Raw genomic sequence first — 27,524 nt, 5'->3', positions numbered from 1 at the left:
AGGAGTATTGGAAAAAGACATGGTCGGGGGATTAGCCGGAATAATAGGAGGGGAGGAATCTTGAGAAGCGATCGGAAGATTTACAAACAAAAATTTCAGGTGGGGGGAAGGCCGTGGAATCAATCCTATTTTGATTTCAAACCGCTCCTCGCAATCTCCATAAGCTCTCCCGGGGGCAGCCGTGTTTCAATTTGCAATTCCTCTCGATCTGGATGGCAGCTTGGTTCCTGGTCAGAGCACTCGGAGAGGAGGCAGGAACCTTCATTATTATAAAACAATTCAAAGTCATTCCACGCAAGATGAAGATTTCCTGTTCCTGGGAAGCCGGAGTTTGTACGCCCACCAATGTGTCCGGAAAGCGGTCCTCCCTGCTAAATTCGACACTGCCGACTAAGCTGAGGATAGCGACTGGCTAAGAGGCGTTAATCAAATATTAAGCTTCAAAGTCTGATTCCCCGGTTAATCTGAGGGTATGCGAGAGTGGGCTCAAATAGATTTGTTAATCGATTTAACTCTCCCGCCCAAAACCTAGTTCCCTACCCGCTCTATTCTAGAATCCATCTTGTGACGCATGATCGGCCCAAAGTCAATGCCAATCCTCACTCCATTCCCGTCATGTAGAGTCCTTGCCTTTTGTTTTGGCTGAGAAATATACGCTTTATTGACGCCATGCAATGGGGAAAGTGATTGCAGTCTCCGGCGACATCCATGTAAATGCAAAGTGAAGTGGAGGAGGGGGGGGGATGCCGATGAATCCGTATTAGTTTTTGCTATATCGAGCACACCGGGAGAGCTTAGAAGAGTTGAGTTTAGCCGTCAACCCCATCCCCAACCTTCTTCAGAGAATATTAACGCTGGTTGAACGCCCGCCGAGGAATATTCTGGCTCGACTACACGGCTGTAGAGAGGCAAAGATTAGAGCCGAAAGCTTAAAAGCGCGCGTGTATCCTCGAGACGGCAGGAGCGGAGCACACAGCGGCCCTCATCTTTGCGATCCAGGATGACCCAGCGCGGCTTGGGAAGGGGAGGCAGCCGCGGTCAGTCTCCGACGGAAAGCGAGCGTGGCAGTTGCAGCCGCGCTAGCCATTGGGAGCCGGCAATCAAAGCGGTGGGGACCAATGCGACGGCCGGATTGCGCCTGAGCCACTCCGCCAATGAGCCATCGAATCACGGGTTGGGCCAAAATTTGGCTCACCAGGGCCGGCGGGCCTCGATTGCGGGAGCGGTATGAGGTTAGGCGAGCGGCCGAAGCCTCAACACCACACTAGTACAGCCAAGGGCAAGCCGCACACCTTCCTTTTTCCGGAAGGCGGCCCGGAATGGGCTGCCGCCCTCGCCTATTCCTAAGGGCAGCGGGGCCGAGCTTCCGACGGGGGCTGCCGCAGGGGCGCCCTTCCGAGCCGGCCGAGGCTCGGGCGGGCGGGCGGGCAGGGCGGGGCAGGGCAGGGCGAGAAGAGGGTCGGGGAACGTTTTTCCCCGAGGGCCATGAGTGGCCTCTCCAGAGTCAAAGTGCCGAACGCTGAATAGAGTTTGGATTGAGCTGGAATTGTGTAAAGGGAACTCTATTTGCCGTGGTAAGGGCGGGTGCTCAAGGAGATTTCTCATTTTGGGGGAGGGAAACGGAGGGCCACAACCAAATGAATGGCTTGAAAAGCAATTTTTTTTTTCGAAGGGCGGGTGTCCTCTCAAGCCATAACCTTTTTCCTATCTTCATTAAGTCTAGCATCACCCTCGATCATTGATTACTACTGCCTGCATACCTCTCATTGAGCGTCTCTGTCTGGCCATGTCTGATCCGATGTCTTCAAGCACCTCGCCCCCCGCCAAAAGCCGGCCCAAAACCTCGCCCATCGATCCAAACTCGATGCGCGAGGACGAGCTGCTCCTTCGCCTCGTCACGCACATGAATGAGCTGCACCGGCACATGGAGCAGCTGGAGACCACGGTGGGCACCATCCCGCGCGACCTCGAATCGGCGCTCTCCTCCAGATCCCCCCCCGCCGGCAACAAGGCCTCGATGCAAATGGTCAAATCTCCCCGAATCGCCCAGCACCAACCGCCCAATCCGAGGCACGCGGCCCGGAGGCTGGCCGCCGGAATGACCCCAGGGCAGCTCCGGTTCCAGCTGCATCTCCGCACCGCGGGCGATTTGTTCAACCTGATGCAGCGCCATTTCTCCAGCGACATCGATGTGCGCTCCAACCTGCACATGCCCACCCCCCACAAGTGCGCCGCGACCAAGGCAGACATTGTTGTCCAGGGAACATTCGAGCGCCATAGCATCCAGGGCATGCTGCAGAGCTCCAGCGTGGTGTGGGAGGGCGTCGGCCGCGGGCCCGTGCGCAGGCATGTGGTCCAGCATCTGTTCCACCAGTACGCAACCTCGTGCTTCTTCCTATACCAGCCGCTGGACCGCGCCCAGCTGCTCGAGCGGTTCTACCGCGACGAGCTCGACCCCGCCTTTGTGTACTCGGCCGTCGGCTGGGCGGCCCACCACTCGTACCGCTTCCACCGCCTGCCCTTTGCGCGACAGCTCCCTCTGGTGGCCGCCACCTGCTTCGAGGAGGCGAGGAGCGCCCTCGAGGGCGGCTTCGACGAGCCGTCCGAGCAGAGGGTCATTGCGTTTTTGAATTTGAGCGAGCACCTGCTCCTGCAGGCCCAGTACCCAAAGGCTCACTTCTACCTGGAGCTTGCCATCCGCATGGCTCAGGAGCTGGGCATGCACCTGGAGGGGAACAAGGAGAACACGCTGCAGCGGGAGAAACACAAGCGCATCTGGTAAGAATGGGTTGCCCTTTAAGCCGAGGGAGGGAGGCGACGGGAAGCCCCGCCCTCTTTGCTTGCCGCTCTAACCCTGTCTCTTTAGGTGGGGGCTGTGCCTGGCAGATATGTGCCTAGCGGTGTACGGCGTCAAAACTCCAGTCATCCACTACGCTGCCATCAAGAACGCCGCCATCCCCATCCCATTGCCAAGCGAGGACGAAGGTTCCCAACGCACTATGGTACAGTATGCGCTGCACTGGTTTCGCCACGGCATTGGACTGACTCTTTCTGTTTCTCTTTCTCTCCCCCCTCCCCCCTGCAGCGCTATGTGGTCGAGAACGCGCGCGCACTCTCGGAGCTCTTCGAGCTGCCTCAGGTGGATCTTTCCTCCCCCGACCCCGAGGTCCTCGATTCCCTCATGCGGGCGACCGTCGTCTTCAAGCAATACCACACCCCGCTGCGCTCCCGGTGGATCAACGAGGGGCCGCCCTGGGAGGATATATCGTGCGCGGCCAACTTTTTGCGTTCTGGGGCCAGCTCTGGCTGCGGTTTCTCAAGATTTACCCGTCCCCGCGCACTGACACCCCGCTGATGAGGCAGCTGGTCAAGATCGCCGTGCGCGAGTGCCGCAAGAGCGCGGTAGAGATCGTGGATCTGCTGCAGGAGCTCGCCCGCCAGGGCGCCTGGTGCAAGTTCTCGCGCATGTTTGCCACCGTGGTGGTGGCGTCGCAGATCCACGCCCACCTCGCGGAGCACTTCGCCCCGCTCCGGAAGGAGGCGGTCCACAACCTGGCGAAGCTGGTTGGGACACTGACGGCTGGTCCGGTGATCCAATGGGAGCAGGTGGGCGGGCTGGTGAAGTGGATGCGGGGCGTGCTAGACAAGTTGTGGCCCGAGTGGGAGCAGTTCCCGCTCAAGTTTTCCTATGCCGCTGCTCGGGAGGAGAAGGAGGGAGAGGAGGGGGGGACCGAGGCGACGGGGGCGGAGGCCACCGCGGGAGCGAAGGGGCCGGCCGCCGAGCCGAAGAGTTGGTCGCAAAAAGACGAGACAAAATCGGACGCATATCCATCGCCTCAAGAGTCGACTTGAGGACACCATAAAAAAGCAACTCCCTATTCTCTCTCAATGCATTTCTGTGTCAATTTCCCTCCAAGCTTAATCTAATGTATTTCTATTAATGTTTGTTTTTGTGCGTTTTTTTCCCCTTCTTTTTTTTTTTTTTTATTTTTCCATTCTGCAATGTTAAATGATAGTGAATGCTCTTTCTGTAAGCGATTCGTTCCTTCTCCGCCGGCAGCTACTGCAGGCGCAGGCCAGCATACCCAGCGTGATGGATTCCTATCCGGAGATCATGGGTAGTCGTCTTTAGGTTTTGTCTACGAGTGAAGATGTACTAAATTATTAAGAAAAAAAATGCAAAGCGATAAGTAAATTAATCTTTAATATCGAAAGAAGAGTGGAAGAAAGAAAGAAAGAAAAAAAAAGGGCCCAAAAATAAATACAAGGAAAAGGAGAAAAAAAAACAATATTTTCTGTACACCAAACAAAAAGGAAAAAGTATCATCAAAGGAGAAAAGAAACGGTCGTGCAGGGGCCGTCATCCCATGAGGGGGACGCAATGCCGCGGTTAGAGCACCATCCCAAGCTCCCGCTCCAGGAAACGGAACATGTAGTCCTCGATGTGCCCAATGGAGTCCAGCGCCTCCTCCTCTTCCACCTCCACCTCCACCTCCACCTCCTCCTCCTCCTTGTCTCCCAACGGGGTCACCACGGGGACGGGCGTCGCGGGGGTCGAAGTGTCTGAGGTGGCCATTGCCCGCTTCGCTGGGAGGTCGCCCCCCGACTCCGCCGCCGGCACCTCCGCAAACTCCTCCACATCCAAGTCCATCTCCGTGCGCGCCAGCCGGGCCGCCTGGGCATCCGCCTCGTCCTCGGCCGCGGCCAACGCCTGCTCGTACTCGAGGGCGGAGAGCCCGCCAGCCTCCTCTTTTCCCTCGGCCTGCGGCTCGTTGTTCAGCGGCGGGAGGCTTGCCGGATCAATCATGTCGCGCCAGTCCATCTTCTGGAAGTACTCGGTCGTGAAGGATCCCTCCGTGATCACCACGTTGTCGAGCATCCGCTTCTGATTCGCCTTGCGCAGCATGTTCTCCTCAATCGTGAACTCGCTAACAAACCGATAGATGTGGACGTCACGCGTCTGCCCAATACGGTGGCACCGATCCTATTGTTATTTCGAATAGTGAAAAAAAAAGACACTCAGAGTCAGAGGAGGGGCGGGATCGGCGCGAAGGAAATGAGGATTGTTTTTTTTTTTACCTGGCACTGCCGGTCCATGCATGGATTCCAGTCGGAGTCGTAGAAGATGACCGTGTCGGCCCCGGTGAGATTGATGCCAAGCCCCCCCGATCTCGAGGAGAGGATGAAGCAGAGAATGCGCTTGTCGTTGTTGAACCGCTCGGTGAGAATCTGGCGCTGTTCCACCTTGGTGGCACCATCGAGGCGGAGATACCGGTGGCCGTGGAGGTTGAGGAAGATTTCCAGGATGTCGAGGACGCGCGTCATCTGCGTGAAGATGAGCGCGCGGTGGTCGCCCGCCTTGAGCTCGCGCAGCAGGAGGTCGAGCTTCTGCAGCTTCCCGCAGTCGTACTGGAGGAGCCGCTTGTCGGGGAAAGCAATCTGCAGCTGTGAGCGGGACGTGTGGAAGATATCCCGCCAAGAGCGCATCTCCATCAGCATCTCGGGCGGGGGGGGCGCGTCCAACAGGCCGCCGGAGGAGAGCAGCGGAGACGAGGTTCGTGCGACGACACGCGGGGTCACAAAGGCGTACTGCTTCACAAGCTCGTCCATCCCCTCCGCCCTCGCCTCATAGGGTATCACCAGCGACAAGGTTTCGAGGACGGGCGGGTGGCCGGCCTGCCTCGAACCGACCCGACGACAGAGGTCGATTAGACCTGCCCCGTAGATAGGCCGATAGCTGCAGCGCATGTTGCTCAATCGCTCCATGCGCTCCCATCGCAACCTGGTGGCCAGCCGCGACCTCTCCGCCAGCCACAGGGAATGGGCCTTGATATCGTGGTAGCGAGCGGAGTCCGATAGCGCCATTGTACCGACATCCGATGCGACCGGGTGGCGCGCTATCTCTTCCTTAAAAAGGGGGGCCGTGCTGAGCTCGTTGTACGCGAGGGCCGCCGCCGCGGAGAGGGTGGGCTCCAAGAGCGTCAGAATCAACTGCTGCGAGGCCAGGTTCGGCCGCTCCCACACGAAATCGAATTGCCGCAATAGGCGTTTCCTTACGAGCCGCTCGATGTGCTCATAGCCTTTGAACACCGGGTGCTGCATCGCGAAGGAGGTGAGGATCGGCCGGACCTCAAAGAGATCGGGATGATTGCAGACCTTGCGTAGCTGCATCAAGCAGTTGATGATGGACATGAAGTTGCCCGAGGCCAGCGTCTCGCGAGTTTTGGCGCGCGATAGAAAGTCGTCGTAGAGGAAGCGCTGGCGCTTCGACAGCCGGCAGTAGACGACGTGCTCGTACTTGGCGGGAAGCTGCTTCTCCACGTCGATTTTGAGGCGCCGAAGCAGATACGGCCGCAGCACCGTGTGGAGTTTAATGATCGTCGACCGCGTCTCCTCGTCCATCTCGTCGTTGTTTTCTATCATGCGGTCGATGGGGTGCGAGAACCACTCCTGGAACTCCCGCATGGTTGCGAACCCGACCGGCATGCCCGCGGTGACGCCGTTGGGCATGAGGAAATAGAGGAGCGACCAGAGCTCCACCAGGTTGTTCTGCAGCGGTGTGCCGGTGAGCAGCAGGCGGCGGCGCGAGTTGAAGTTCAGGAGCACCTGCCAACGCTGCGAGCGGAAGTTTTTGATGTTGTGTGCTTCATCGAGGATCAGGTAGTGCCACTGCTTCCGCCGGAAGACGCTCTGGTCGTGCAGGACTAGCTGATACGACGTGATGCATACGTGAAAGGTGTTCTCTTTCGACCAGCCCACCCTTTTCTCCTTGCGCTCTTTCGGGTTGCCGTAGTACGTGAGGATCTTGAAGCCGGGACACCACTTTTTAAACTCCATCTCCCAGTTTAGCATCACACTGGTCGGCACGACGATCAGATGTGGGCCCCACACGCCTTTTTCGCACGCCAAGTGCGCAAGAAGCGCGATTGTTTGGATGGCTGTAAAAATAAGTGTGTCCACTTAATAAAAATATCAATGCTTAATTGAATTCCAGAGAGCTTACTTTTTCCGAGACCCATTTCGTCCGCCAAAATCCCATTCATACCTGCCGAGTACAAACTGACCAGCCAGTCGAGGCCAACATGTTGGTATTCACGCAGAGTCCCACGGAGTAAAAACGGCACTTTCGTCTTGACGCTAGCGGTGGAGAGCGTGGTTCCCGTGGGGGCTTGTACCAGGGCTCTGTCTCCTCCCACACTAGGGGAGCTTTTATCCACGGGCTCCACTACTCTGCTTCGTCGGGCCGACACAATAGACTCCTTGTCCTCATCGATATCCACATCGGCCAGCGAAGCCTTATCCCCATCGCCCCAGTCGGTTTCAGTGCGATCCGAGTCGTCCGCCTCGTTTTGCTCCGACAAGGCAGCAGCCGGCGATAATAGCCTCTCGCTTAGAGGGGTCCAGACTCGAGGAGTTGCCTTTTCAGCACTGGGTTCGGCATCTTGAGCATCAGGGCCAAGTGGCTGCGCGGGTGGCTCAAGGATTTCGGCTGGAGTCTCCGCCTCTTCTTCTCCTGTAGCTGGCTCCACCAACTTATCGTCCGTGGATAATACCTCTGAGAGCGAGACTTCTTCGCCGTCAGAACCACCATCATCTAATTCCAGCTCACCAGAAGCATCGCTTGCCTCCAACTCTGCACCGTAGTTGTATCGCTTCAGCAATTCTTCCACTGGCAGGTCTACATCGTCAGCAAGGCCACGCAGTTCTTCATCATCGTCCTCGGTCTCTGCCTCCACCTCGTCCATCGAGCTTTCTCCTTCCAGCAACTCTTCCTGTTGAGTGTCGAGCACCTGGAACTCGGGGTCGAGATCGTTCGACAATGGCGAGCCATCCTCCGATTTTGTTTCCTCTATGGATATCTCCTCCATCTCCGACTCGCTCGGCGACGACATAGAGGCGTCGGAAGCAGCAGGATATCCGTATTTTTCCAGAAGTTGCTCAATGGGGATATTTGCGTCCTCATTGAGCCCCCCCAGCTCTTTCTCATCATCCTCGGTATCTGCTTCAGCTGCACTCAGCGATCCTTCGCTCTCAGCCTGCGCCTCCTTTTCAATATTCATCTGGTATTCTGCATCGGCCATATCTAAATCGCCATCCTCGGCGGTCAATTCGGCAAGGGATGCATGTGAATCATGTACGCGAGTGGCAGCGGCCTCCGGCGAGGCAGATTTATTTGGTAACGAGGAAGAGATATCTTGTGCTTCTACAGACACTCCATTATTGGTGTTGGATCCGGCCAAATCCTCATTCTCCACGGATGCAATGTCGAGCTTGTCATCTCGTAGTGATTCCGCCTCTTCGTCGCTCGATTTCTCGTCATTATCGGATGGGGCATCTTCGTTCGTGACCTCAGTCTGATAGCTCTCTCCGGAATCGGTCGCTTCGTCGTCAGCAGCATCGATATAGTCCCTGTATCTCTCTAATAGCTGCTCCAGCGGCATATCTTTCTCAACGCGGAGGTTGTGGAGTTCGTCATCGCTATGGGAAGGCTCTAACGCACTAGCCTCATCGGATTCCGAATCCTCCTCCAGAAGGGGGGAGGATTGCATCGTGTCATCCTGCGACGGATCGCCATTCAACTCAAGTAGCATGCGACGTCGTAGCTCATTCTGTTGGACTCCAAGCATGTGGGTCGAGTGCTCCAGAATCATATTCAGATGGCGCTTTCCGGCTCGCTCTTGTTCCTCTTGCAGTAGCTCACGGTGTCTTGCCAGCAATACTTGTTCCACCTCGCGCCATTTTTTCTTCACCTCGCCGGCCGTCCACTTGGCCAGTTTACGAACGCGTTTCTCCTCCAGCTTACGGTCCCGTTGTCCCTGGGTCCGTCGGGCTTCAAAGTACCTTTCCACCGCGCGAGCCTGCTTGCGGGCGCGAGCAATATGGATCCGCCTTTCCTCCTTCACCAGGTGGGATAAGTAGCATGTTTGCTCCAACATGAAGTCACGATGAGTTTTGGGGCGCTCTGGTTCGGAGCTTGTTCTCAACGCTCGCATGGGTACTAGCAGGCGACCCTCGCGCCGCAACGCACTTATGCGGTTTTGTATGCTTGCCTCACGCTCTGCAATAGCGTCGGCTTGCTCGGGGGTCATCTCCTCCTCATCCAAGGTCACGAACGAAGCAAGCAATTTCTCGAGACTGCCGAATTCTTTCTTCTTGCCCGCAAGATGTGCAATTGGTGTGGGGGGTAAAAATGGGACTGACGGGTCGAAAATAGCCTCGTCTGGACAGCATGGTTCAACGGGTGCACTGGAGACTTGCCCTCCACGCTTGATTGATTTTCGAAGCATATTTACAAGCGAATCCCGATGCCTGTTTACGGAACGGCGTGTACTGAATCTGCTGTTATTTTGTGATGAATTCAACAGTTGGTCGGAAAGCTTGGACCATAAATCATATGTTTTGAGGTACTATGTGTGCGAGAGAAATAAAAAAAGGTAAGCAACGAAAGAGAGGGCAAAGATGATTTTCGGATGCGTCCGATAATATAAATCAAACAAACAAAATACCTGAGAAACACTCTCATTTTTCTCTAATTTCATGGCTTCTGGATCGTACTCCAGCATGCTAATGCTCGTTTCTAAATGACACAATTCGCGGACCAAAGAATCATGATTATTAAATACAACTTGTAGCTGAGATTCTCGCTCGCGGGCCCATTCGTTGCGCAATATGCCCAGTGGTGTGGTGGGTGTATCCTCTATTTGTATAGAATCTACTGGGCTAGCCGAGGGTGAATCCTGTTGGTGCTTCGAGCTAGAATGTCTTCGACGCTTTCGTGGGATTTGCGAAGGAGTCATATTATAAGGGGACTTGGCAGATTTTTTCAAGCCAGGTCGCCCATTAGTCCTTCTCCGATCAGAACTTTGTTTTCCTAGGAAGAATGACAAGTATGAGCATAATTGGGGAAAAAGAGTTTGACAGATTGCTAAGCTACCTTCAGACATTGAGGATGGAGCTGAGCTGATCTTTTCTCCGTTCGGCACAGGGGTCACAGGAGATTCACCGGGTCGAGGATACTTGCGCGGCCTTCCGGGCCCACGTTTGATTTTTTGGAATGGAGTAGGGGTATTTGGGGAAGCGGATAAGGCGTGTGATTCTGTTGCTTTTCCTGAAGATGACAAATCGGCTTCAGTGCGACGCTTTGCTAATGGAGACGATGGGGAATTTTCAATGGCCTGCTTGGTAGTCGATGAAACTTCTTTCTTAATTGAGAAAGAAACGTTTGGTGATTTAGATCGCCTCTTAAATGAATCACTTGCAGATAAATCACGATCACTTCGTTGAATTTGGATTTCCTCGCCGTTTCCGTTTGCAGTGCCCGTGTCGGGTGTCGCGTTCGATGGCGTGGATGGCAAACTAAAGCTCCTCCAGTAGTTGCCGTCCAATGCATCGGCTGCTTTTCGCCGGCGCTTGACATTCCGTACATCGACGTTATACCCGAGTATCTGAGGAGCCATGGTATCGATGATCGCCTGTTTTATTTGCGATCTTGTCATGCGATCAAGGTTTGGCGATGGTGATAGCGAATGACTGTTGGCATTTTCCGCATGTGGCATAGTGGTTGCGGGCGGTTGATCATTAGGAGGGCTTGGTTTAGGATTGGTTATATCTTCTGAGCTCGAAGATACCGGTGGATCATTCATTGTATTAGGCTTCCCCCACCACCACCCTTTTCTGTTTGTTATTGTGTAAAAAACGGCAAGCGATAAAAACGAGACAAACGCTGAAGAGGAATAATCCCAATCCGGGATAAGAACGGGATTTCTACGTCACTGCAAAATGCATTTGAATGGCCCTTATAAAATTCATTTAGACAGAATTTCTTAAAATTATAGTTATTCCTTTCCTTTTTTCCTCTTAATTGCATTATATTAATGGGGGGTGATTCGTTGCATTTAGAGAATCGCCCCAGCCCGCGTTCAGAGCGTGAGCTGCCGCTTCGGTCTGCTACTACTTCCCACACCACGCGACCCAGCTTGCGCAAACGACGCACTCGTCAGTCCTCTCATCGGCTCTCCCGTCGCTCGTCTCACCGTTCCCCGTCGATTAGTTCAACTTCCGGGTCCAATAACAGTGAGGATATAGATGAAGAGGATACCTCTGATCACAGCTCTAGCAAGCGAAGGCGGAGGCGTCACCGACGTCATAGAGATGAAGAAAATGAAGAGGAAGAGGAGGATATACAAAATGAGAGAGTTTTGAATGAAGAGGAGGAGGACGATGAGGAAAGCGAACGTGAAATGACGATTAAGGACAGACAAGATGTAAAATTTGCAATCAATGCGTACTTTATTTACATTTTTAATCGAATGACCTTCTTCCCTTTGTAGGCTATCAACATTACTCATCCATTCGGGTTGCCATTATGGAAGCCCGCGCTTTACAAAAAATCGCGCTCAGTGGTACGCAATGCAAAATACGCGCTACATTCACTGCCAAGCTCTTCTCCTGAACTCTACCTTTATCCGGGCAATATCGCTTGGTGTCTATTTTTTGGCTGGTGGATGTGCTTGGTGAGTTTAGTGGTTGCTGCGGCCCTGCTGCTTACCCCTGGTGGCCAGGAATACGGAAGAGTGATGAAGGAGCTAGCTGGGTACCTCTTCTGGCCATTCGGCAAGTATCTGGGCCGCGTTGAACTTGAATCCTCGTTGCCTGGAAACGCAGAAAATTTAGAGCAGCTTGAGCGTGGTGAAGATTCGGGTCCCACTGAACGTGATGCTCTGCTTGGTAGCCAGAAGAAGATGAAGTCACAAGACCAAAGCCTGAAAAAAAGTCCTACAAGCTGCTTTAAGAGTCTCTGTAAGCTCGGCTTTGGTGGTGTTGTATTTTACATATGGTACTTTGTTCTCATAGGTATGTAAACCGCTCCATTCTAAATTGATAATTATTTTACCGACATGCTAAACTGTTTCCACGCAATACTAAAGCGCCGATGCTGTATTTTGTCTCGACCCTCTGCTGGTTTATGGTTATTACGATTCCCATGGCAAAGCTCACCTATCAAGTGAACCGCCACCTCCGCCGATATCCGCTTCGACTCCACTTTCGCGCTGGCTCGTCTCTCACCATCATCACTACCCGACCTTCAGTTATTCTATTGTGCACGTACAAAGCCATTGGATTTCAATATTATAAATATACGTACGATGGAATCAACATCATATTTATTAATCTGATGTCGGTTGTGTTTTTCACCATTTTTGCTGAATACGTGCTTGCACCGTGGAGCAATCATCAATCCTTCTTTGCGCAACCGGGCGTCATTTTCACACTAGCAATTGTATCCGTCATTCCATTGTCATACTTTATTGGCATGGCGGTCTCTTCCATTTCGGCTCAATCATCGCTTGGAATGGGAGCGGTCATCAACGCTACTTTCGGCAGTGTCATTGAAATCGTGTTATATGCCTTTGCGCTGATGGACGGGAAAGCAAATTTGGTCGAGGGGAGTATAATTGGAAGTTTACTCGCGGGTGTCCTACTCTTGCCTGGTTCATCTATGGTGGCAGGAGGCCTAAAAAGGAAAGAACAAAGATTTAACGCGAAAAGTGCAGGTAATTACTTGTACGCGGCCCTATAATTCGAGCAGAGTTGTGCTGACCTCTGGTTTTGTGCTCATTTTTTTTTTTCATAGGTGTTACTGCAACTATGCTTATCATGGCTTTGGTTGGATCACTTACCCCGACGCTTATCTATCAAATATACGGCACGGTATTATTCTAGTTTATATTCTTATGCTCAAACTCCACTTAACCCTTCAATTCACATCAACAGTTTGAAATGAAATGCACTGAATGTGTTTCCTCTCAAGAGCCTTGGCAGTGCAAGCGTTGTTTCTACTCCCAGCCATCGCCCAATACTGACCCATTCTACCAGAGCAATGTTAAACCTCTAATGTACTTTTGCGCGGCGGTACTTCCTTCGGTATGCGAGAACTTGTTAAATTCCTAATTTCAATCCGCAATTAATGAATATGGTGTGATTTAGGCCTATTTTATTGCTCTTTGGTTCAGCTTGCGTACACATGCCAGCCACATTTGGCACTCATCGCATCACAACGACGGCTGGGTTCATGGAAGGGATCTGTCTCTTTATCGCCGCCTTTTGGCCCATGTGATACCTCATTTCCAGCAGCAGCAAAACCATGCTCGAAACGGCACTCAAGAGAACTCTATGCCGACTCACACATACTATATGGGTGTAGATAACCAATCTAATCCTATCAACAATACATATAAACAAACAGACGACGAACAGATACAACAAAACCCACAATTAGGGACAACCACACTTGCACCCTCGTCCTCTCGTACGTTAGATGGCACTGGGGGCACTTATAATGCAAGTGAAGCTGGATCCGAGACACATTCACTGTCCATTCCTGGAATAGACACGATAGCACACGTCGCTCAGATTGCAGCAGCCGTTGCTAGTCATGCAATGTCTGTAGAACAACAACAGCAGCAGCAGCAACAGCAACAGCAACAACAGGGCCATCAAATGAGTTCCTCATTGTCTGGATTGCCCATTCGCCACGAAGTGGAACCCGACGATGACGATGAAGGCCATTCGGGACATGACTCGCCAAATTGGGGCAAGATCAAAAGTGCCATTGTGCTACTTGCATGTACCGTGCTATATTCGATTGTAGCAGGCAGGTGCTCTAAATAGTCTCATGTTAGATAAGACACTAACCTATGTATACAACTCTGATTTTATAGAGATTCTTGTTGATACTGTGGATGTCATTCTAATGTCTCCCTCCATCGATGAAAAGTTTGTTGGTCTGACCATTTTTGCTCTGGTACGCAATTACCTATTCCGTTTTCTCTGTATCGCATTTGCTTCATAGCCTGTTGATTTCCGCCTTCTATTAGGTGCCCAATGTGACCGAGTTTATGAATGCAATTGCTTTTGCTCTCTATGGGAATACGGCGCTCAGTATGGAGATCGGCTCAGCTTATGCTCTGCAGGTCATTTTACTGCAGATTCCTGCGATGGTAGCATTTTCAGTCTGGATCAATTGGGGAAAGAAGGAGCTGTTGCGCAATACATTCACGTAGGTGCCCTTTTTTTTATTGTTCAAGCATATGAGATATAACAAGTTTGTTATGCTTTCTTGCTCGACAGGCTAGTGTTTCCTCGGTGGGATGTGTTTTCCCTGATCTTCTCCGTATTTCTCTTAGTTCATACATACCAAGAGGGCAAGAGCAACTACTTCAAGGGCTCGATCCTTATCCTCTCTTATCTGGTGCTTGTCGCCGGATTTTTCTATGCTCCACTTGCCAAAGAAGGCGCGATTTAAATGTCTGTCTGCTGCAGTAAGAGTTGACGTTCAGTTCACAATAAGCATAAATGCAGATATACAATGCAATATTTAATATATATATTTCAATGCTTGTATGAATTTTTCCATATCAGTTTTTCCTTTTTTTTCTTTTTTATTTTTTTAATCTTGAATAATGAGCCAAGTTTCCAGGATACTCTTGCTCGCTTCCAATAAAAGAAAGATACATCACTCAAATGTCCCATTCTTCCAAAGTTACATAGAATTAAGAGAGGGGTGATGTGTCACGAGAAAATAAAATATAAGGTCACATGGAGAGTTAAAGATAATAAGTGGTGCAACAGAGACTCCACAGATGTCTTACTTCAGAGGGCTGAAAGGTAGTGGCTTCATAATGGAGGCATTCATGGTATCAATCAATCGAACTAGTATCCAAATGTAAGTATGAGCAAGCAGAAACAATAAACATAAATATTGCTACCTGTATTGTACACTGTAGTCGCCCACCCATCCACTTTCCAAGCCTGCTCGCGAGTTATCTTGCGGTTTTCCAGATCACTTTGTTAAAATTGGTTAGTTCTCGGACTATTGTGCAAGAATAAATCGAATCAACTTACGGATAGCACCACATGTGGTGAACATAGTTGAGTGCTCCCAGTTGTGAAAACCACGCCCCTACAGGCTCACAGAATTGGCGGCGACACTCGAGGCCTTTCCGCCTATTGAATACCAATAAATCAAGAAAAAAAAAAGAGAAATTGCACGTACGCACAAGACTCACCAGTTTGTCTCCCATTCTAATAAATTGCCAGGCTAATGGCGAAAATATCCGGTAAATATCTCTAATCAACACACTTTGAAACCCATATACTTACTCGAAGGAGGTACGACCGAAGTTCGTATACTCCACCTGTGGTTTTCGGCGGGCTCGATGCCCAGAAAGCAAACTCCAGGCAAATTTGATTATCGCGAGAACGTAACATCGGACGAAGTTGCTTCTCGAAATTTTGATAGCTCTTTAATTTTTATTTTTTAAAAAAATAAGCTTATCAATATAAGATGCATTTAATAAATCCAGCGCAGACTTACCTGATCTCTATCGAGACGGTCCATTGTTTTATGATATCCGGTATATCCTTTAAACTCCCAAATGTGAACTATTGATGATTTAGAAAAAAAAAAAGACGTGTGAATTAATAGAAAAGAAATAGAATTTACAAGCACAGCGTTCTACCAAATGAGTCCAGATCTCCAATCTGTGTTTGCCAGCTCCCAGTTAGATGGATTTGGTTCTCAGGGTCATTAGCAATCCGTGGGAAATATTCAGAACTAGCTCGAGTAAATTTAATACTTGTGATTATTAGTAAAAGTAAATAATCATTTACATTAAAGCGATATAGTCATCGACGCGTTCGGGTTTGACACAATGTTCTATTGAGTAATATATATCATATTTAGATAGTTCACCATTGTTTCGAAGAGCATCGGATTCTCCTTTCCAGCACGTCAGATTATACGTACTCTGCAATTCGTGAACATACTTGCCGCGTGCAAGAAGCTTCGAATACGTCTGGTGATCTTCATCTTTCGCCTGCTTGGAGCCATGCAAAATGGAGTTGATGATGCCGCTTGCTTTTGAAGGGAGCCCTTCATTGCTTCCTTCTCCAGTAATGTGCTTTTCAGCAGGCGTTTGCAGCTTTCCGCTGAAAATGCTGGGATAAAGAACTGGTCTGCAAGTATGTAAGGAGCGGACGTTGTGAACAAGTGAGAAGCGAATAAGAGATTTCATAGTGGATAAACAGCTTTTGTTCGAAAGTAGTCTGGAGGGAAAAACCGAAGTCGCCACCTCTTTCTCTAATTTTTTGATTCTCCGCTGATCACCGAGTTCCCTACTCAGAAAGTTGGATCATTTAAGCACGTTCTAATAGAAAACGCACGGTATTTTTTTGCTCATTCTTAAATTATAAATTATAAATGTTTAGATAGATTTTTTTTTTTTCAATTATAATAACTCATCGAACTGATTTATTCTATTGCATACCATTTCCACACAATTCTTGATGGGGGATTCCTCGAATATAGACAATAGGCTCGAAACGGATACTCTCCGTGATGTGGAGAGCAACATTCAAGCCACAGAACAAACCTCATTGCTAGGAACTAGGCAAACTAGTACATATAACAGCGTTTCATTTGATGACTCTGTTCTTGGGCAGAATGTCAATGTAGGCGAGTAAGTATCTACGTCTTTCTCGAAGTGGTAATCTATGTGTAATTGGTTTTATACATTATTGTTTCTATTTAGAAACACTTTGCATCGTCGGCATCGGATCTGGCATCCAGTGCGGTCATTGTCCTCCGATGAGTTCGCCCGCTCCCAAAAGCGACATCACTCGCATTCTGAAGACTCGCGCTCTTTCCGTGAAAAAGGAAGGCGATGGCTACACCGACGCAATGGGGTATACGATGAAGATAGGCAGGCAATTCTCGAAGAAAACAACGGCATTCGTGTGTGGGTAGATGACTATACGACGATAGGTAAGCCAACTCCCAGTTACTTTATGTGACCAATTCTAATCAGTCCTAATGGTTATTAACTAGATTGGATTCACGATCATGTTAAAGAACGCATTCGTGTGCGTAAAATGCGGCAATTTAAAGGATTGGGAGCTGCTTGGAGAAATGTCTGGGATCGTTCACAGGCTTGGTTACTCGTAACTATTACCGGAGTGATAACTGCGTGTATTGCTGCCTTGATATCCATCGTATCTGAATGGTTGACCGACCTGAAGAATGGCTACTGCACAACCAATTTTCGGTTTAACCGCAAGTTTTGTTGCTGGAATCACTCGGGTATTGTAAAACCGCTTTCGCTTCTATAAAATCTTCACTATAACCAATTTATTCCACTTGATCTCATCAGGGAACGAGTTTTGCCCCGAATGGGTCTCTTGGTCGGAGGCGACTAGTTCTACTAACATCGACCCCATACTGGTAGATTTTTTCTTCTATATCATGTGGGCGGTAAGCAACCCATTCATCCTGAACGTTCAATACCAGAATGACTCGAAGCTAACGATTCTTGTTGCCCATCTACTAGGTTGGCCTCAGCTTTATGGCGGCTCTCATGGTTAAATACACCGCTGAGCATAACACGACTAAGTCGCGCAATTTGCCCCATAAGAAGAAGATTTCTTACTACGCTGCTGGAAGTGGTATTCCAGAGGTGAAGGTCATACTGGGTGGGTTCGTTATTCGAGGTTTCCTTGGCATTAAGACACTTTGGGTCAAAGCGATTGGTTTGGTAAATCTTATTAAAATGTATTCTGACACTCGAGGATTTGAGTCTAACAAATCTTTTCGCTCCGCAGTGCTTTTCTGTCTCATCTGGTCTTAATACTGGCAAAGAAGGGCCACTTGTGCATGTGGCCTGCTGCGTCGGCAATATTGCCTCTAGAATTTTTACCAAATACAACAAGAATGAAGGTTATTTTCCCTTTCGCTATAATTTTGCTCACGTGCTTTTTAAAACCAAGGAAAACTTTAACGTATTTATCTGTCTGATCTATTAAATTGGAAAATTAGGCAAGCGTCGTGAAATCTTATCTGCTTCTGCTGCCGCTGGAGTTGCGGTTGCTTTTGCCGCCCCGGTTGGTGGTGTTCTCTTTTCTCTTGAGGAAGTCAGTTATTATTTCCCAGCAAAAACTATGATTCGCAGCTACTTCTGCGCTTTGATTGCTGCTTTTACACTAAAGGTAATGAATAACACTTTTTACTTTTGCTTAATTTTCTAAAATAGTGTCCCTCCCCCCTTTTTTTAGCTCATCGATCCTTTCCGAACCGGAAAGCTAGTCATGTTTCAAGTGACATATGATAGAGATTGGAAGTTTTTCGAACTTGCCGGATTCCTCATCCTAGGGATCTTTGGGGTAGATAAATTTCGCATTTGGAGTATGAAGCTGTAAAATTTCTAACTTATGATATGCACCCGATTAGGGTTTATTCGGTGTACTGTTTACTAAAGTCAACATAGGTTGGTCGCGATTCCGCCGCAATTCATGGCTAAATTCATATCCTGTCGCCGAAGTTCTTGTGGTCACGCTAGTAACGGCGGTAGTCAGCTTTTGGAACCCTTATACACGGTAAAGACATTTGCTACTCTAATTTTCAGAAGAGCTAGTTGTGCTAGCATGATATACTTATCCCGTAGAATGGGCCTCACCGAGCTTGCCTCCGAGCTATTTAACGAATGCTCCCCCTCAGATGATAACGAAGGGCTATGCGTGTAAGTGTTTCTAATTTAGTTTTACTGGTTTAAATCCTAGCAGCATTCTGACGAATGTATCGAACTCCTCTATTTTAGAAATCAAATTAGCCAAATGTGGCCGGTTGTGAAGCTGCTCTTACAAACATTTTTGATTCGCTCAATCCTCCTTGTTTTCACGTTCGGAATTCGTGTTCCTGCCGGTATATTCCTTCCCTCGCTTACGATGGGCGGCATTGCAGGGCGACTTGTCGGTCTTTGTATGCAATATCTTACCATGTATGTAGTCTGATTCTGGAACGATTTTGAAATACTTTTTTTTATTGAGATTGACTTGAACTTTCCCTTAGGCGATTCCCAGATAGCTCTGTATTTTCTAGCTGTAATTCGAGTGGAAGCTGCGTGATCCCTGGTGTATATGGTATTGTAGGGGCAGCCGCTACACTTGCAGGGGCAACAAGGACAACTGGTAAGCACGATATTTAGCTAGTTTCTCAACTTGGATTTTTTTTTAACATTTTTGTACGCGGTTGCAGTCTCTTTGGTTGTGATCATGTTCGAGCTGACAGGCGGGTTGACATACGTTCTCGTAAGCCCTCAACTGAAATTTTTTTTAAATAATAATTGAGCAGCTTTGTGTTAATTGAATCCACTTATCCATTCTATTGAATAGCCAATCATGATAGCCGTAATGGTAATGCCCTTTTGTCATTCTGGCTTTTTTGTGCCCTTTATGATAACACTGTTGTATTTAGATCGCAAAATGGGTGTCGGACGCTCTCTCTCCCCACGGCATCTATGATGAACTAATAGAACTAAATGGGTTGCCATACCTTGACAACAAACACGAGCATATTCATCATAAATCCACCATCGACATTGTCGAGACTTTTGTCGAGACGATTGATGTCAACGAGCCAAACACTGTCAGCCAACTTAGGACCAAGCTTGCTCGAATGGGTAATTGCTATTCCTTTGAACCTTGTGAACTCTTCATTAAACAAACCGTCTAAACATTAAGTTGACTGCGGATACGGTGATTCCGGCATCCCCATTCTGGAAGGCGAGAACTTAGTCGGATACATTGCATGCAATGAACTTGAGCATGCCCTAGGTTAGCATGCTTATTTTTGCATCCTTCATCCTCAATGCACTCATATCTTTGCTTCTTTTCAGAACGCATTAACACTTCCGGCGACACCGTTCTGTGCAATTTTAAGCGCGGTGCACAGTATCCCGCCGATCCCCTTACCGACTTCACCCCCTATATGGATAATGTGAGTTGTGCACTAGTTTGATTAACTGGCCCTTTTCTGAATCAATATCGTTGCGTGATTAGGCCCCACTCGCAGTAGACAAAAACGCGTCCGTCGAGTTGGTGATGGAGCTCTTCACTAAGCTCGGCTTGCGCTATCTCTGCGTTGTTCACACTGGCAAATACGTGGGTGTGATCGATAAAAAGCGTGTATTGAGTTATTTGAAGGAGTTTGAAGAACACTGATGATATACCAAGCCCTGTATTCTTTTTTACACTATATTTGATTTTCAGTTAGAAGAAACATAGTAAATATCAAATATGTTGATTCCTTTATTTTTTTCACTTTTTCACTTTATTTTTTATAACCACACTGTCCCATTAACCCCACTTGAATCTCCCTCTCAATAACCTTTTTTTTATTTTGAGTTTGATATTGAATTTCAGAGTCACTTAATAAACTTAATTGGAGATGGCTTTGAAAGTGAGTAGAAGGGAAAAATATAAGAAATAGTAGTGCTCTGAAACATGTGACTGTCAAATTTAACAACAAAATCCACAGGGCCCTCGAAATACGATTCCTCCTCTTTCCACTCCAAGACAGAAAGGTGAGTAGCATCCATCCGTCCTATTATCCACATCATCTTTAGGATGGGCATCCAAGCAAGAGTCGATATGAATGGACTCGATGTTCTATGCGTTCTATTAACCATTTTCTATCCTTTTTGTATGGATTCATCGGGGTGTTCATTAGGCCATTGTCCATCATGGGTGGTAAGTTGACGATGGCTTTATTTCTCTTCTGCTCGCCGATCATCTAATATATCATTTTATGCTTTTCCTATCGCTTTGTTTCCACCTGTTTGTCTAACTACACTTTTCAGCCTACAAATATCTCGAGGGTAAATTTCATTAGTTATAATGTCAGATCTAATTCAATTGTCAACTCACCCTTATCCCGCCCCTTCCCCTCCATCCTGCAGAACTTTACAAGAAGAAGCAGTCCGATGTGATGCGCTTCCTTCTCCGCGTCCGCTGCTGGGAGTACCGCCAGTTGAACGTGATCCATCGTGCATCGCGTCCCTCTCGCCCCGACAAAGCCCGCCGTCTTGGTTACAAGGCCAAGCAGGGCTATGTCATCTACCGCATCCGCGTGCGCCGTGGAGGTCGCAAGAAGCCCGTCCCCAAGGGTCAGACCTACGGTAAGCCTGTGCGCCAGGGTGTCACCCAACTCAAGTACCAGAAGTCCCTCCGCGTCACCGCCGAGGAGCGTGTTGGCCGCCGCTGCGGCAACTTGCGCGTGCTCAACTCGTACTGGATCAACAGCGACAGCACCTACAAGTATTTCGAGGTCATCTTGGTGGACCCCAACCACAAGGCCATCCGCCGCGACCCCCGCATCAACTGGATCTGCAACCCCGTGCACAAGCACCGCGAGGCCCGTGGTCTCACTGCCATCGGACGCAAGTCTCGTGGCATTGCCGGCCGTGGTCATCTGTTCAACAACATGAAGGGTGGAGGTCGTCGTGCCAACTGGCGCCGCAACAACACCCTCTCCCTCCGCCGCTACCGCTAAAAAGCCTTTTGTTCCCTCTTCCTCCTTTTTTGTTTTGTTTCCGCTTTCTTATGTTCATTTGAGGAGACGACGCGAAACAAAAATAAAACTTTTAATTCAAAATACAATACCGTGCGCTGCCCCTCCCCCGACTCCAACAGTCGTGACCGAGGGACAATATCTCTTTTCACTGTCAGTACTTAAAGGTATTCAAAATAGAATGCAAATATTGCAATATTGCAATGTTGCAATAATGTTGTACCATTATCCCTTTGGACCAAACTTTTGGATCATGTATGTGCACAACACACTTCTAACTGCAATGCACTTCCTCGACCTTATCGAAAACTATAGCCAAGTAAATTGGCTGGACCTCTTTGTCAGTTTTCCCTAAGTGTACTTTTCTTCCATTTTAGATCAAAATCATCTTCTCAAAGCGACCCTTCGCAGCGATATTTCGGCATTCTCCTCGCCTCAAGGGATTGAGAACAGAATGATTTATATAAAGCCCACTTATATTTATTTTTATTTTTTTTTCTTCTTCTTTCAGTGTTCACACCATAATAATAAGGAGAAAGAGAAGAGAAAAAAAAAAGGGAACACATGAAATGACAAAATAATAGAAATATAACCAAAAAGAAAGAGAAGAAAAATATACTTCCCAATCTTCCCCAACTTCCCCTTATACTATAAAAAAGAAAGCCAATAAAGAAAGGAAAGAAAATAAAAGTAAAGCCACTGAAGTTCATCTAGCAACCTCTCCTCATCATCCTATGGAAATCCTTTGGCAAACGTGATCTAAAATCTAGTACACCCGTGGAGTATCGATCAGGCGCTTCACGCCCACCATCCATTGTCCACATTCGGAGCTCTTAGTTGTGATCAAGTCAACATGAATACGCGAAGCAGTGTTGTAGTCCTGCGCCTCAAGAGCTAATCAATCGGCCGAAAAGAATTAGTATCTCTGGGCATACAAGTCAAGCCAGGACAAAAGAAAGGACTTACCCTGCACCAATAATAGTAATTGCTCAATTACAGGCCCTGAGAGTTCCTCATTGTTTAATAGATCAAAGAGAATGTTAAGGCGTCGCTCTGCATCATCCAAAGGCCTCTTTTGCTGGGGCTATCCAAGTTGGATCAGCATTAGGACACAGAAAGTGCAAATCAATTAGGTGGGCACCGCCCATTTCTTACCGGAGCATTTTGCCGAGCACGAGCAAGTTCGTTGGACAGGACGGTCACGATTGGCTTGTGGGCGGCCGGAATGTGCGATCTATCACCCGCGGCTAATACAAAGACAAACGGAGAAATTAGATTGACATCCCAACATCATTCTCCCAAATTCCATCTACTCACGGTGACGCTTCTTTTCGGGACTAGGAGCCCGGGCGGCCTGAGGGCTGGGCTTAGCCGCTGCGGGCGGTTGCGGCTGCTGCTGAGGTTGTTGTTGCGGCTGCTGCTGGTAAGGCTGCTGATACATTGCGTAAGGTTGCCGCTGTTGTGCGTGATGGGGTGGAGGGGACATGGTGTGCTGCGGGGTAGATGAACGCTGCTGATGGGCAAGGGCCTGAGCTCCGTACATGGGTTGTGGGGCACCAGGTTTTGCGGGGGGTGGGGGAGGAGTTGGGCTTGACTGGGCATATGGATGAGGCTGCTGTGCTGCCGGTTGATAATGTTGGCCATACATTGGCTGGTGCTGCTGTTGTTGGTGCTGGTGCTGCTGCTGCTGAGAGCCTGCCATCATACCGGCTGCAGGAGGAGGGGGAGGTGGAGCTTGAGCATTCTGCGCATATGGTGAGGTGACGCCCGCGGCAGAGGGGGGGCGGTTCAACATTGATTGCGGGGGTGGAGGAACCACACTTCCGCCCGGTGAGGTGGGGGTGTTTACGGGCCCAGCGCCGGAGAATGGAGCGGTGATGGGAGCATAGGATTTTGTTGCTGATGTCTGACGCTTTCTCTCTTGTGCAGCGAGCATGGGTGGGTCGTTCCACGCACCTGTATTGCGCTGCTGAGAAGGAGGGAGTTCGCGCACCGCACTGCTCTCCGTGGCAAACTGTTGCCCGGCCATTGGGGGGGGCTGGGGAACGGCGGGGGTAGTCATGTCCCCATATTGTGCACCATACTGGCCTTGTGTGTATCCATAGGGTGTGTTATATGCGGCCGAAACATTGGTGGACTGGTACATGGCGCTGGACTGTGTTTGGGGGTACCAGGATTGCTGGGTGGTCTGCGCACCATAGCCCGCCTGTTGATCGACCATGGTAGCCTGTGGCTGAGCCGGTTGATTGTAGGGTTGGTACATGGCAGATGGTTGCTGAGGCTGTTGACCATAGCCATACTGTTGCTGCTGAGTAGCTGCAACAGCCGCCGGCTGAGAGTAGTCGTATTGAGCCACGGATTCCGCTGCTGTCGCCGCCAATGGTTGCTGTTGCTGCGGCTGTTGCTGCTGAGACTGGTCGACCTGCTCCTGCGGGATGAAGGTCTGGAAGGGGAAAGCAGGGACTTGGGTTGCCACTGCACTGCCACCAGAGTGATACAAGCGGTCTCTGATCACACCAACGAGATCAACGTCCACGGACAACGGCTTTCGGTATTCAGGTGGAGTCAACTCCAAATATTTCATTGCCGTTGTCAATAAGCCTTGAGAGGCAAGCAGCTCCGCATACTCGCAGTATTTTTCATATAGAGGCGCGAGCTTGAAATTGGCGCTACGATTGGGTTGTGCCTCGCCTTCGCCCGCAGCAGCAGGCTGAGCGGTCAAATCTTGATCCACAAACTCGATCGCCTGACGGAACACGGTCACCCGCTCGATGAGATCCTCCAAGGTGCGGGTGTGTTTTGAAATGTACGCGGTGGAATCGCGGGCCGGATTCTTGATCTCCTCCTCCATGACCTCAGCAATCCAGAGCCCGACCACCTTCTCAAGATTTCCGGCAGCCAAGTAGCAGAGGCTAGCGCTTTGGCGGTAACGGATCGCAGCTGCTTGGTTATCAGCAGCAGGACCTCGGCGGCTAGAGAGCTCACGCCACCGCTGCTCAAGGCGAAGACCAAGTGCTTCGCACAAGGAGGGGAACTCCTCTGCGCGGGCAAAAGAGCAAAGCACTGCAACAACTTCTTGCCATTCGTCAATGTCTGCATTGTTGACAACGTCAACCAAATCGTGGCTAACCACGGCTCGCAGGAGACGGAGGTAAGGTATATTTTCGGTCTGGCGCTCAAAGTAGGCCTTCTGGGTTCGCTCCAAGAGCTCGGGGCCACCGCAGATGGCCAGGAGCAGTGCTTCGGAAAGGCGATTTGTCGCAAGACACGCCTCCACAGCAGATTCAAAGTGTCCAATGACAATGGCTCGGGTGATGGAACGGTCCACCTCAGATTCGTTGGAGGGGTAGATATTGAAGGGGCTCTTGGGTGCCCCGAGGACAGACAGTCCCTCCATCGATGGCTGGGCATCTGGCACGGCCACGTTCGCCTCTTCGGGAGATTTGAGGTTGGAGAAGGGATCGGCTGCCGAATCGGTCGGCTTTCCACCGAAAAAGTCGGGCTCCTCTGCTTTAACATCACCGGCCTCTCCAGCAGGCTTTTGGTTTGCTTCCTCGCTCGGTTCCACCACATTCTGACCATCGGCTGCCTTCGGCTCGGACGCTTCCTCCTTCAGTTCCTCTTGAGCGAATGCATCATGCTCGCCGTTCTCAGTGGCTTTAGGCTCGGCCTGACGAGCTGGTTTGGCCGCCTCTCTCTTGGGTGCTGTTTTCACATCCTTAAGATCTAATTTCTTTAATGCTTCAGATACATGGCTCACGACGGTCTCCTTGTTGAAACCGAGGTGCTTCACAAGTCTTTCACGCGCATCATCATGGAACAGTGCACTAAGCACCTTCCAGCTTTGAGCCTCCTCCTCGTTGCTGGCTTCACTCGCGCGCTTCTCGCAAAAGCTGCTCAGGCCGTTCTTGTCACCATTGACTGCCTCTAGCTGTGCGGTCCGGTTGACGAGCTCAGGTTCTGTTACAGGTGTTGCAATGGAAACAGTGTGGTGGGGTGCCTGGGTGACCTGAGTTCCCTGTGGTGCCACGCTGGTTTTATTGCTAAACATGGCCAGCTTACCACCGAAGCTAAACGAGGCACCAACGGGTCTACGAAGCCACTTAGGAGGCTGCTTGAGTGTGAATTCAGGGGTGGTCGGGGCTACGTAAGCATGAGTAGAGAAAGGATCATAAGCTGTCTGATCGGCAGGGGCAGGAGCAGCCTCTTCACTAGCCCCGGTTCCTTGAAGCGAGTGAATGGAAATCTAAATGGACCAACTCGTCACTTAGAAAAAGCCCACAATTAGGATTGAATTCGCCATTCATACCTTTCCATCGAATGAAGCAGATGCGAACAAGTCAGGATTGCTTCGGCACCAATCGACCTTAAACGACCAGTTTGCGCTTTGAGGTAGCTGATTGTATATAGATAGTAGAGCACTCCTAAGTACCATGTCTCATAAAATTAGCAGTCAAAAATATATTACCTCGCCAATGCTCTCGCTCGTTCTAGGATTCCAACAGATAGTACGGCAATCCTTGCCGCACGAAAGCAACAAATCTGAATCTTTTTGACACCATGAGACGGAGAGAACGCCCTTGGTGTGGCCGCTGAGCACCTTTTCGGGGGAGTGAGCATGCCTCAGGTCCCACATAGTGATAGCAGGGTTGGAATCATCTTCTGAAGCAGTGATCAATTGAGTGGCCTACAGATAATATTATAAGTATATCTGTAATTATTGTGCATATATCTATTGATGATTGCCATACCATATCGGGGTTCCAGACAACTGCTGTCACGCCACGTGGGCCTCCAGCGCCACCCATTGCCATACCCATAGGCATCGCTGAGGCACCACTGAACTGCAAATGCATGACCTCCTTGCGATTACGCAAATCCCAAATGACAGTATACCCTGTTGTCGAAGAGCTAGCAAGAATATGCTGTACTTGAGAATTCCATGCAAGGCATGTAATATCGTCGAGCTTCGGAGATCTCGCTCCAGGCGAGTATGGCTTGGCAGGGTTTGACAAATTCCAAATGAAAATCTGGGAAAGAGTATACCGAGAAGGGTTGGAGAAGAGTTTGTATAGAAAACTTTATATTCTAACGCATACCTCGCCATTACCGGCTGCAGATGCTAGAAGGCTATGCTGGAAGGGGTTGAAATCAAGACTACGCACCGAGCCAGTGTGAGATGTATTACGCAGAATGAGAGCTTGATCCCTGGAGTGGAAATTAATGAATGATTATATTCCATTGAAAATAATAAGAACTCATCACACGCAAATTCACTTACCCGCTTCCTTCAAGGATAGCTTTGGGATCCCACAAGTTGAGCTCACCATTTTCTAGACCACCCGCGAGGATACCGTAAGGCCTATCCGCGGTAGGATGGCCCCATGCCAAATCATTAAATCTAGCAATGACAAAAAAAAATTAAGGGATTAGACATCAGATGTCGCGTGAAAACATCGCTCAGTAAAGTATACCTGGCACTGCTCTGCACTACTCCTGCAGCCGTTAATTCGCCCCCACTTGATGATCTTTTTTGAGTGTCGAGATGGAAAATCTCAAGCTCTGCTGTATTCGAGAATGAAGCGTCTAGCGCGCCAGCAACCGTACCCGTGGCAATGTACGGAAGATGCTGCACTGGACTCCAACTAAAAGTGGCAGTGCGATTGATTTCGTCGATTTTCATTGGTCGTACCTAATATTTTACGACTTTGCAACAATGGGAATTCGGGGGGCACCGACTAATCTAATGAACTAAAATACAACAGATGAGGCAATCCGCTAATACATCCATCGAATGAGAGTGCATGCATAAAGAATGAACGACAATATCCCGAGACAGACAATATTGTGTAAAATTCCTTTCAGTCTATTAAATACAGGCACTTACCCAACAAAAAATGAGAGCCGATCGTACGCGTAAATTGATGAAAATTTTAAAAGTGACCAAAAAAACCACAAATAAAATAATAGGAGATGAAGAAGCTAATCAGCTAATGTTGCCAGCCAACTGAAATGATGGTGGCGATCACGGATGGGCTTAGGATGAAAAAAGGAAAAAAAAAAACGAAGAGAATAGAAACTGGGGTCAGAAAATCGGGACGCTTTCGAAGTGCCACGTTCACAC

The 27,524-nt window shown here is 49.4% G+C and overlaps 9 protein-coding genes across 9 annotated transcripts; 5 read left to right on the top strand and 4 right to left on the bottom strand.

Annotated features, from left to right (window-relative positions):
* Positions 1-136: 136 nt before the first annotated feature.
* VTP21DRAFT_10176 (uncharacterized protein) lies at positions 137-1,605 on the bottom strand (the record flags this gene model as incomplete). Its single annotated transcript, XM_069389483.1, has 3 exons — positions 137-408; positions 1,006-1,209; positions 1,293-1,605. The coding sequence occupies 3 exons, from the start codon at positions 1,603-1,605 to the stop codon at positions 137-139; spliced, it is 789 nt and encodes a 262-aa protein (XP_069253902.1).
* A 181-nt stretch (positions 1,606-1,786) lies between these two features.
* VTP21DRAFT_10175 (uncharacterized protein) lies at positions 1,787-3,355 on the top strand (the record flags this gene model as incomplete). The annotated part of the gene is made up of 3 exons (XM_069389482.1): positions 1,787-2,778; positions 2,867-3,002; positions 3,086-3,355. 3 exons carry the CDS (start codon positions 1,787-1,789, stop codon positions 3,353-3,355), a joined length of 1,398 nt encoding a protein of 465 aa, XP_069253901.1.
* A 1,035-nt stretch (positions 3,356-4,390) lies between these two features.
* VTP21DRAFT_10174 (uncharacterized protein) lies at positions 4,391-10,643 on the bottom strand (the record flags this gene model as incomplete). The annotated part of the gene is made up of 5 exons (XM_069389481.1): positions 4,391-4,984; positions 5,080-6,938; positions 7,004-9,407; positions 9,507-9,871; positions 9,935-10,643. The coding sequence occupies 5 exons, from the start codon at positions 10,641-10,643 to the stop codon at positions 4,391-4,393; spliced, it is 5,931 nt and encodes a 1,976-aa protein (XP_069253900.1).
* Positions 10,644-10,874: 231 nt separating this feature from the next.
* Positions 10,875-14,305, top strand: VTP21DRAFT_10173 (uncharacterized protein; the record flags this gene model as incomplete). Its single annotated transcript, XM_069389480.1, has 9 exons — positions 10,875-11,264; positions 11,331-11,853; positions 11,928-12,554; positions 12,635-12,711; positions 12,775-12,924; positions 12,988-13,654; positions 13,722-13,804; positions 13,878-14,059; positions 14,131-14,305. 9 exons carry the CDS (start codon positions 10,875-10,877, stop codon positions 14,303-14,305), a joined length of 2,874 nt encoding a protein of 957 aa, XP_069253899.1.
* A 342-nt stretch (positions 14,306-14,647) lies between these two features.
* On the bottom strand, positions 14,648-16,076 carry VTP21DRAFT_10172 (uncharacterized protein; the record flags this gene model as incomplete). The annotated part of the gene is made up of 9 exons (XM_069389479.1): positions 14,648-14,712; positions 14,769-14,845; positions 14,905-15,006; positions 15,069-15,100; positions 15,163-15,303; positions 15,377-15,444; positions 15,522-15,616; positions 15,673-15,718; positions 15,809-16,076. The coding sequence occupies 9 exons, from the start codon at positions 16,074-16,076 to the stop codon at positions 14,648-14,650; spliced, it is 894 nt and encodes a 297-aa protein (XP_069253898.1).
* Positions 16,077-16,347: 271 nt separating this feature from the next.
* On the top strand, positions 16,348-20,052 carry VTP21DRAFT_10171 (uncharacterized protein; the record flags this gene model as incomplete). Its single annotated transcript, XM_069389478.1, has 18 exons — positions 16,348-16,520; positions 16,593-16,825; positions 16,889-17,140; positions 17,211-17,311; positions 17,388-17,591; positions 17,659-17,773; positions 17,873-18,042; positions 18,109-18,216; positions 18,284-18,429; positions 18,498-18,572; positions 18,651-18,830; positions 18,902-19,020; positions 19,088-19,140; positions 19,225-19,245; positions 19,307-19,511; positions 19,573-19,665; positions 19,728-19,828; positions 19,891-20,052. The coding sequence occupies 18 exons, from the start codon at positions 16,348-16,350 to the stop codon at positions 20,050-20,052; spliced, it is 2,511 nt and encodes an 836-aa protein (XP_069253897.1).
* Positions 20,053-20,573: 521 nt separating this feature from the next.
* VTP21DRAFT_10170 (60S ribosomal protein eL15) lies at positions 20,574-21,382 on the top strand (the record flags this gene model as incomplete). Its single annotated transcript, XM_069389477.1, has 3 exons — positions 20,574-20,580; positions 20,691-20,708; positions 20,790-21,382. The coding sequence occupies 3 exons, from the start codon at positions 20,574-20,576 to the stop codon at positions 21,380-21,382; spliced, it is 618 nt and encodes a 205-aa protein (XP_069253896.1).
* Positions 21,383-21,683: 301 nt separating this feature from the next.
* On the top strand, positions 21,684-22,158 carry VTP21DRAFT_10169 (uncharacterized protein; the record flags this gene model as incomplete). Its single annotated transcript, XM_069389475.1, has 2 exons — positions 21,684-21,719; positions 21,985-22,158. 2 exons carry the CDS (start codon positions 21,684-21,686, stop codon positions 22,156-22,158), a joined length of 210 nt encoding a protein of 69 aa, XP_069253895.1.
* An 8-nt stretch (positions 22,159-22,166) lies between these two features.
* On the bottom strand, positions 22,167-27,083 carry VTP21DRAFT_10168 (uncharacterized protein; the record flags this gene model as incomplete). Its single annotated transcript, XM_069389474.1, has 10 exons — positions 22,167-22,294; positions 22,367-22,484; positions 22,556-22,647; positions 22,718-25,646; positions 25,710-25,796; positions 25,869-26,087; positions 26,152-26,430; positions 26,500-26,608; positions 26,682-26,801; positions 26,875-27,083. The coding sequence occupies 10 exons, from the start codon at positions 27,081-27,083 to the stop codon at positions 22,167-22,169; spliced, it is 4,290 nt and encodes a 1,429-aa protein (XP_069253894.1).
* Positions 27,084-27,524: the final 441 nt, after the last annotated feature.

The sequence above is a fragment of the Calcarisporiella thermophila genome (assembly GCF_041956535.1).
Source record: "Calcarisporiella thermophila strain CBS 279.70 unplaced genomic scaffold VTP21scaffold_6, whole genome shotgun sequence".
Taxonomy (NCBI): domain Eukaryota; kingdom Fungi; phylum Calcarisporiellomycota; class Calcarisporiellomycetes; order Calcarisporiellales; family Calcarisporiellaceae; genus Calcarisporiella; species Calcarisporiella thermophila.
The sequence above is the reverse complement of the archived record's forward strand: the minus strand, read 5'-3'. Positions and strand labels throughout refer to the sequence as shown.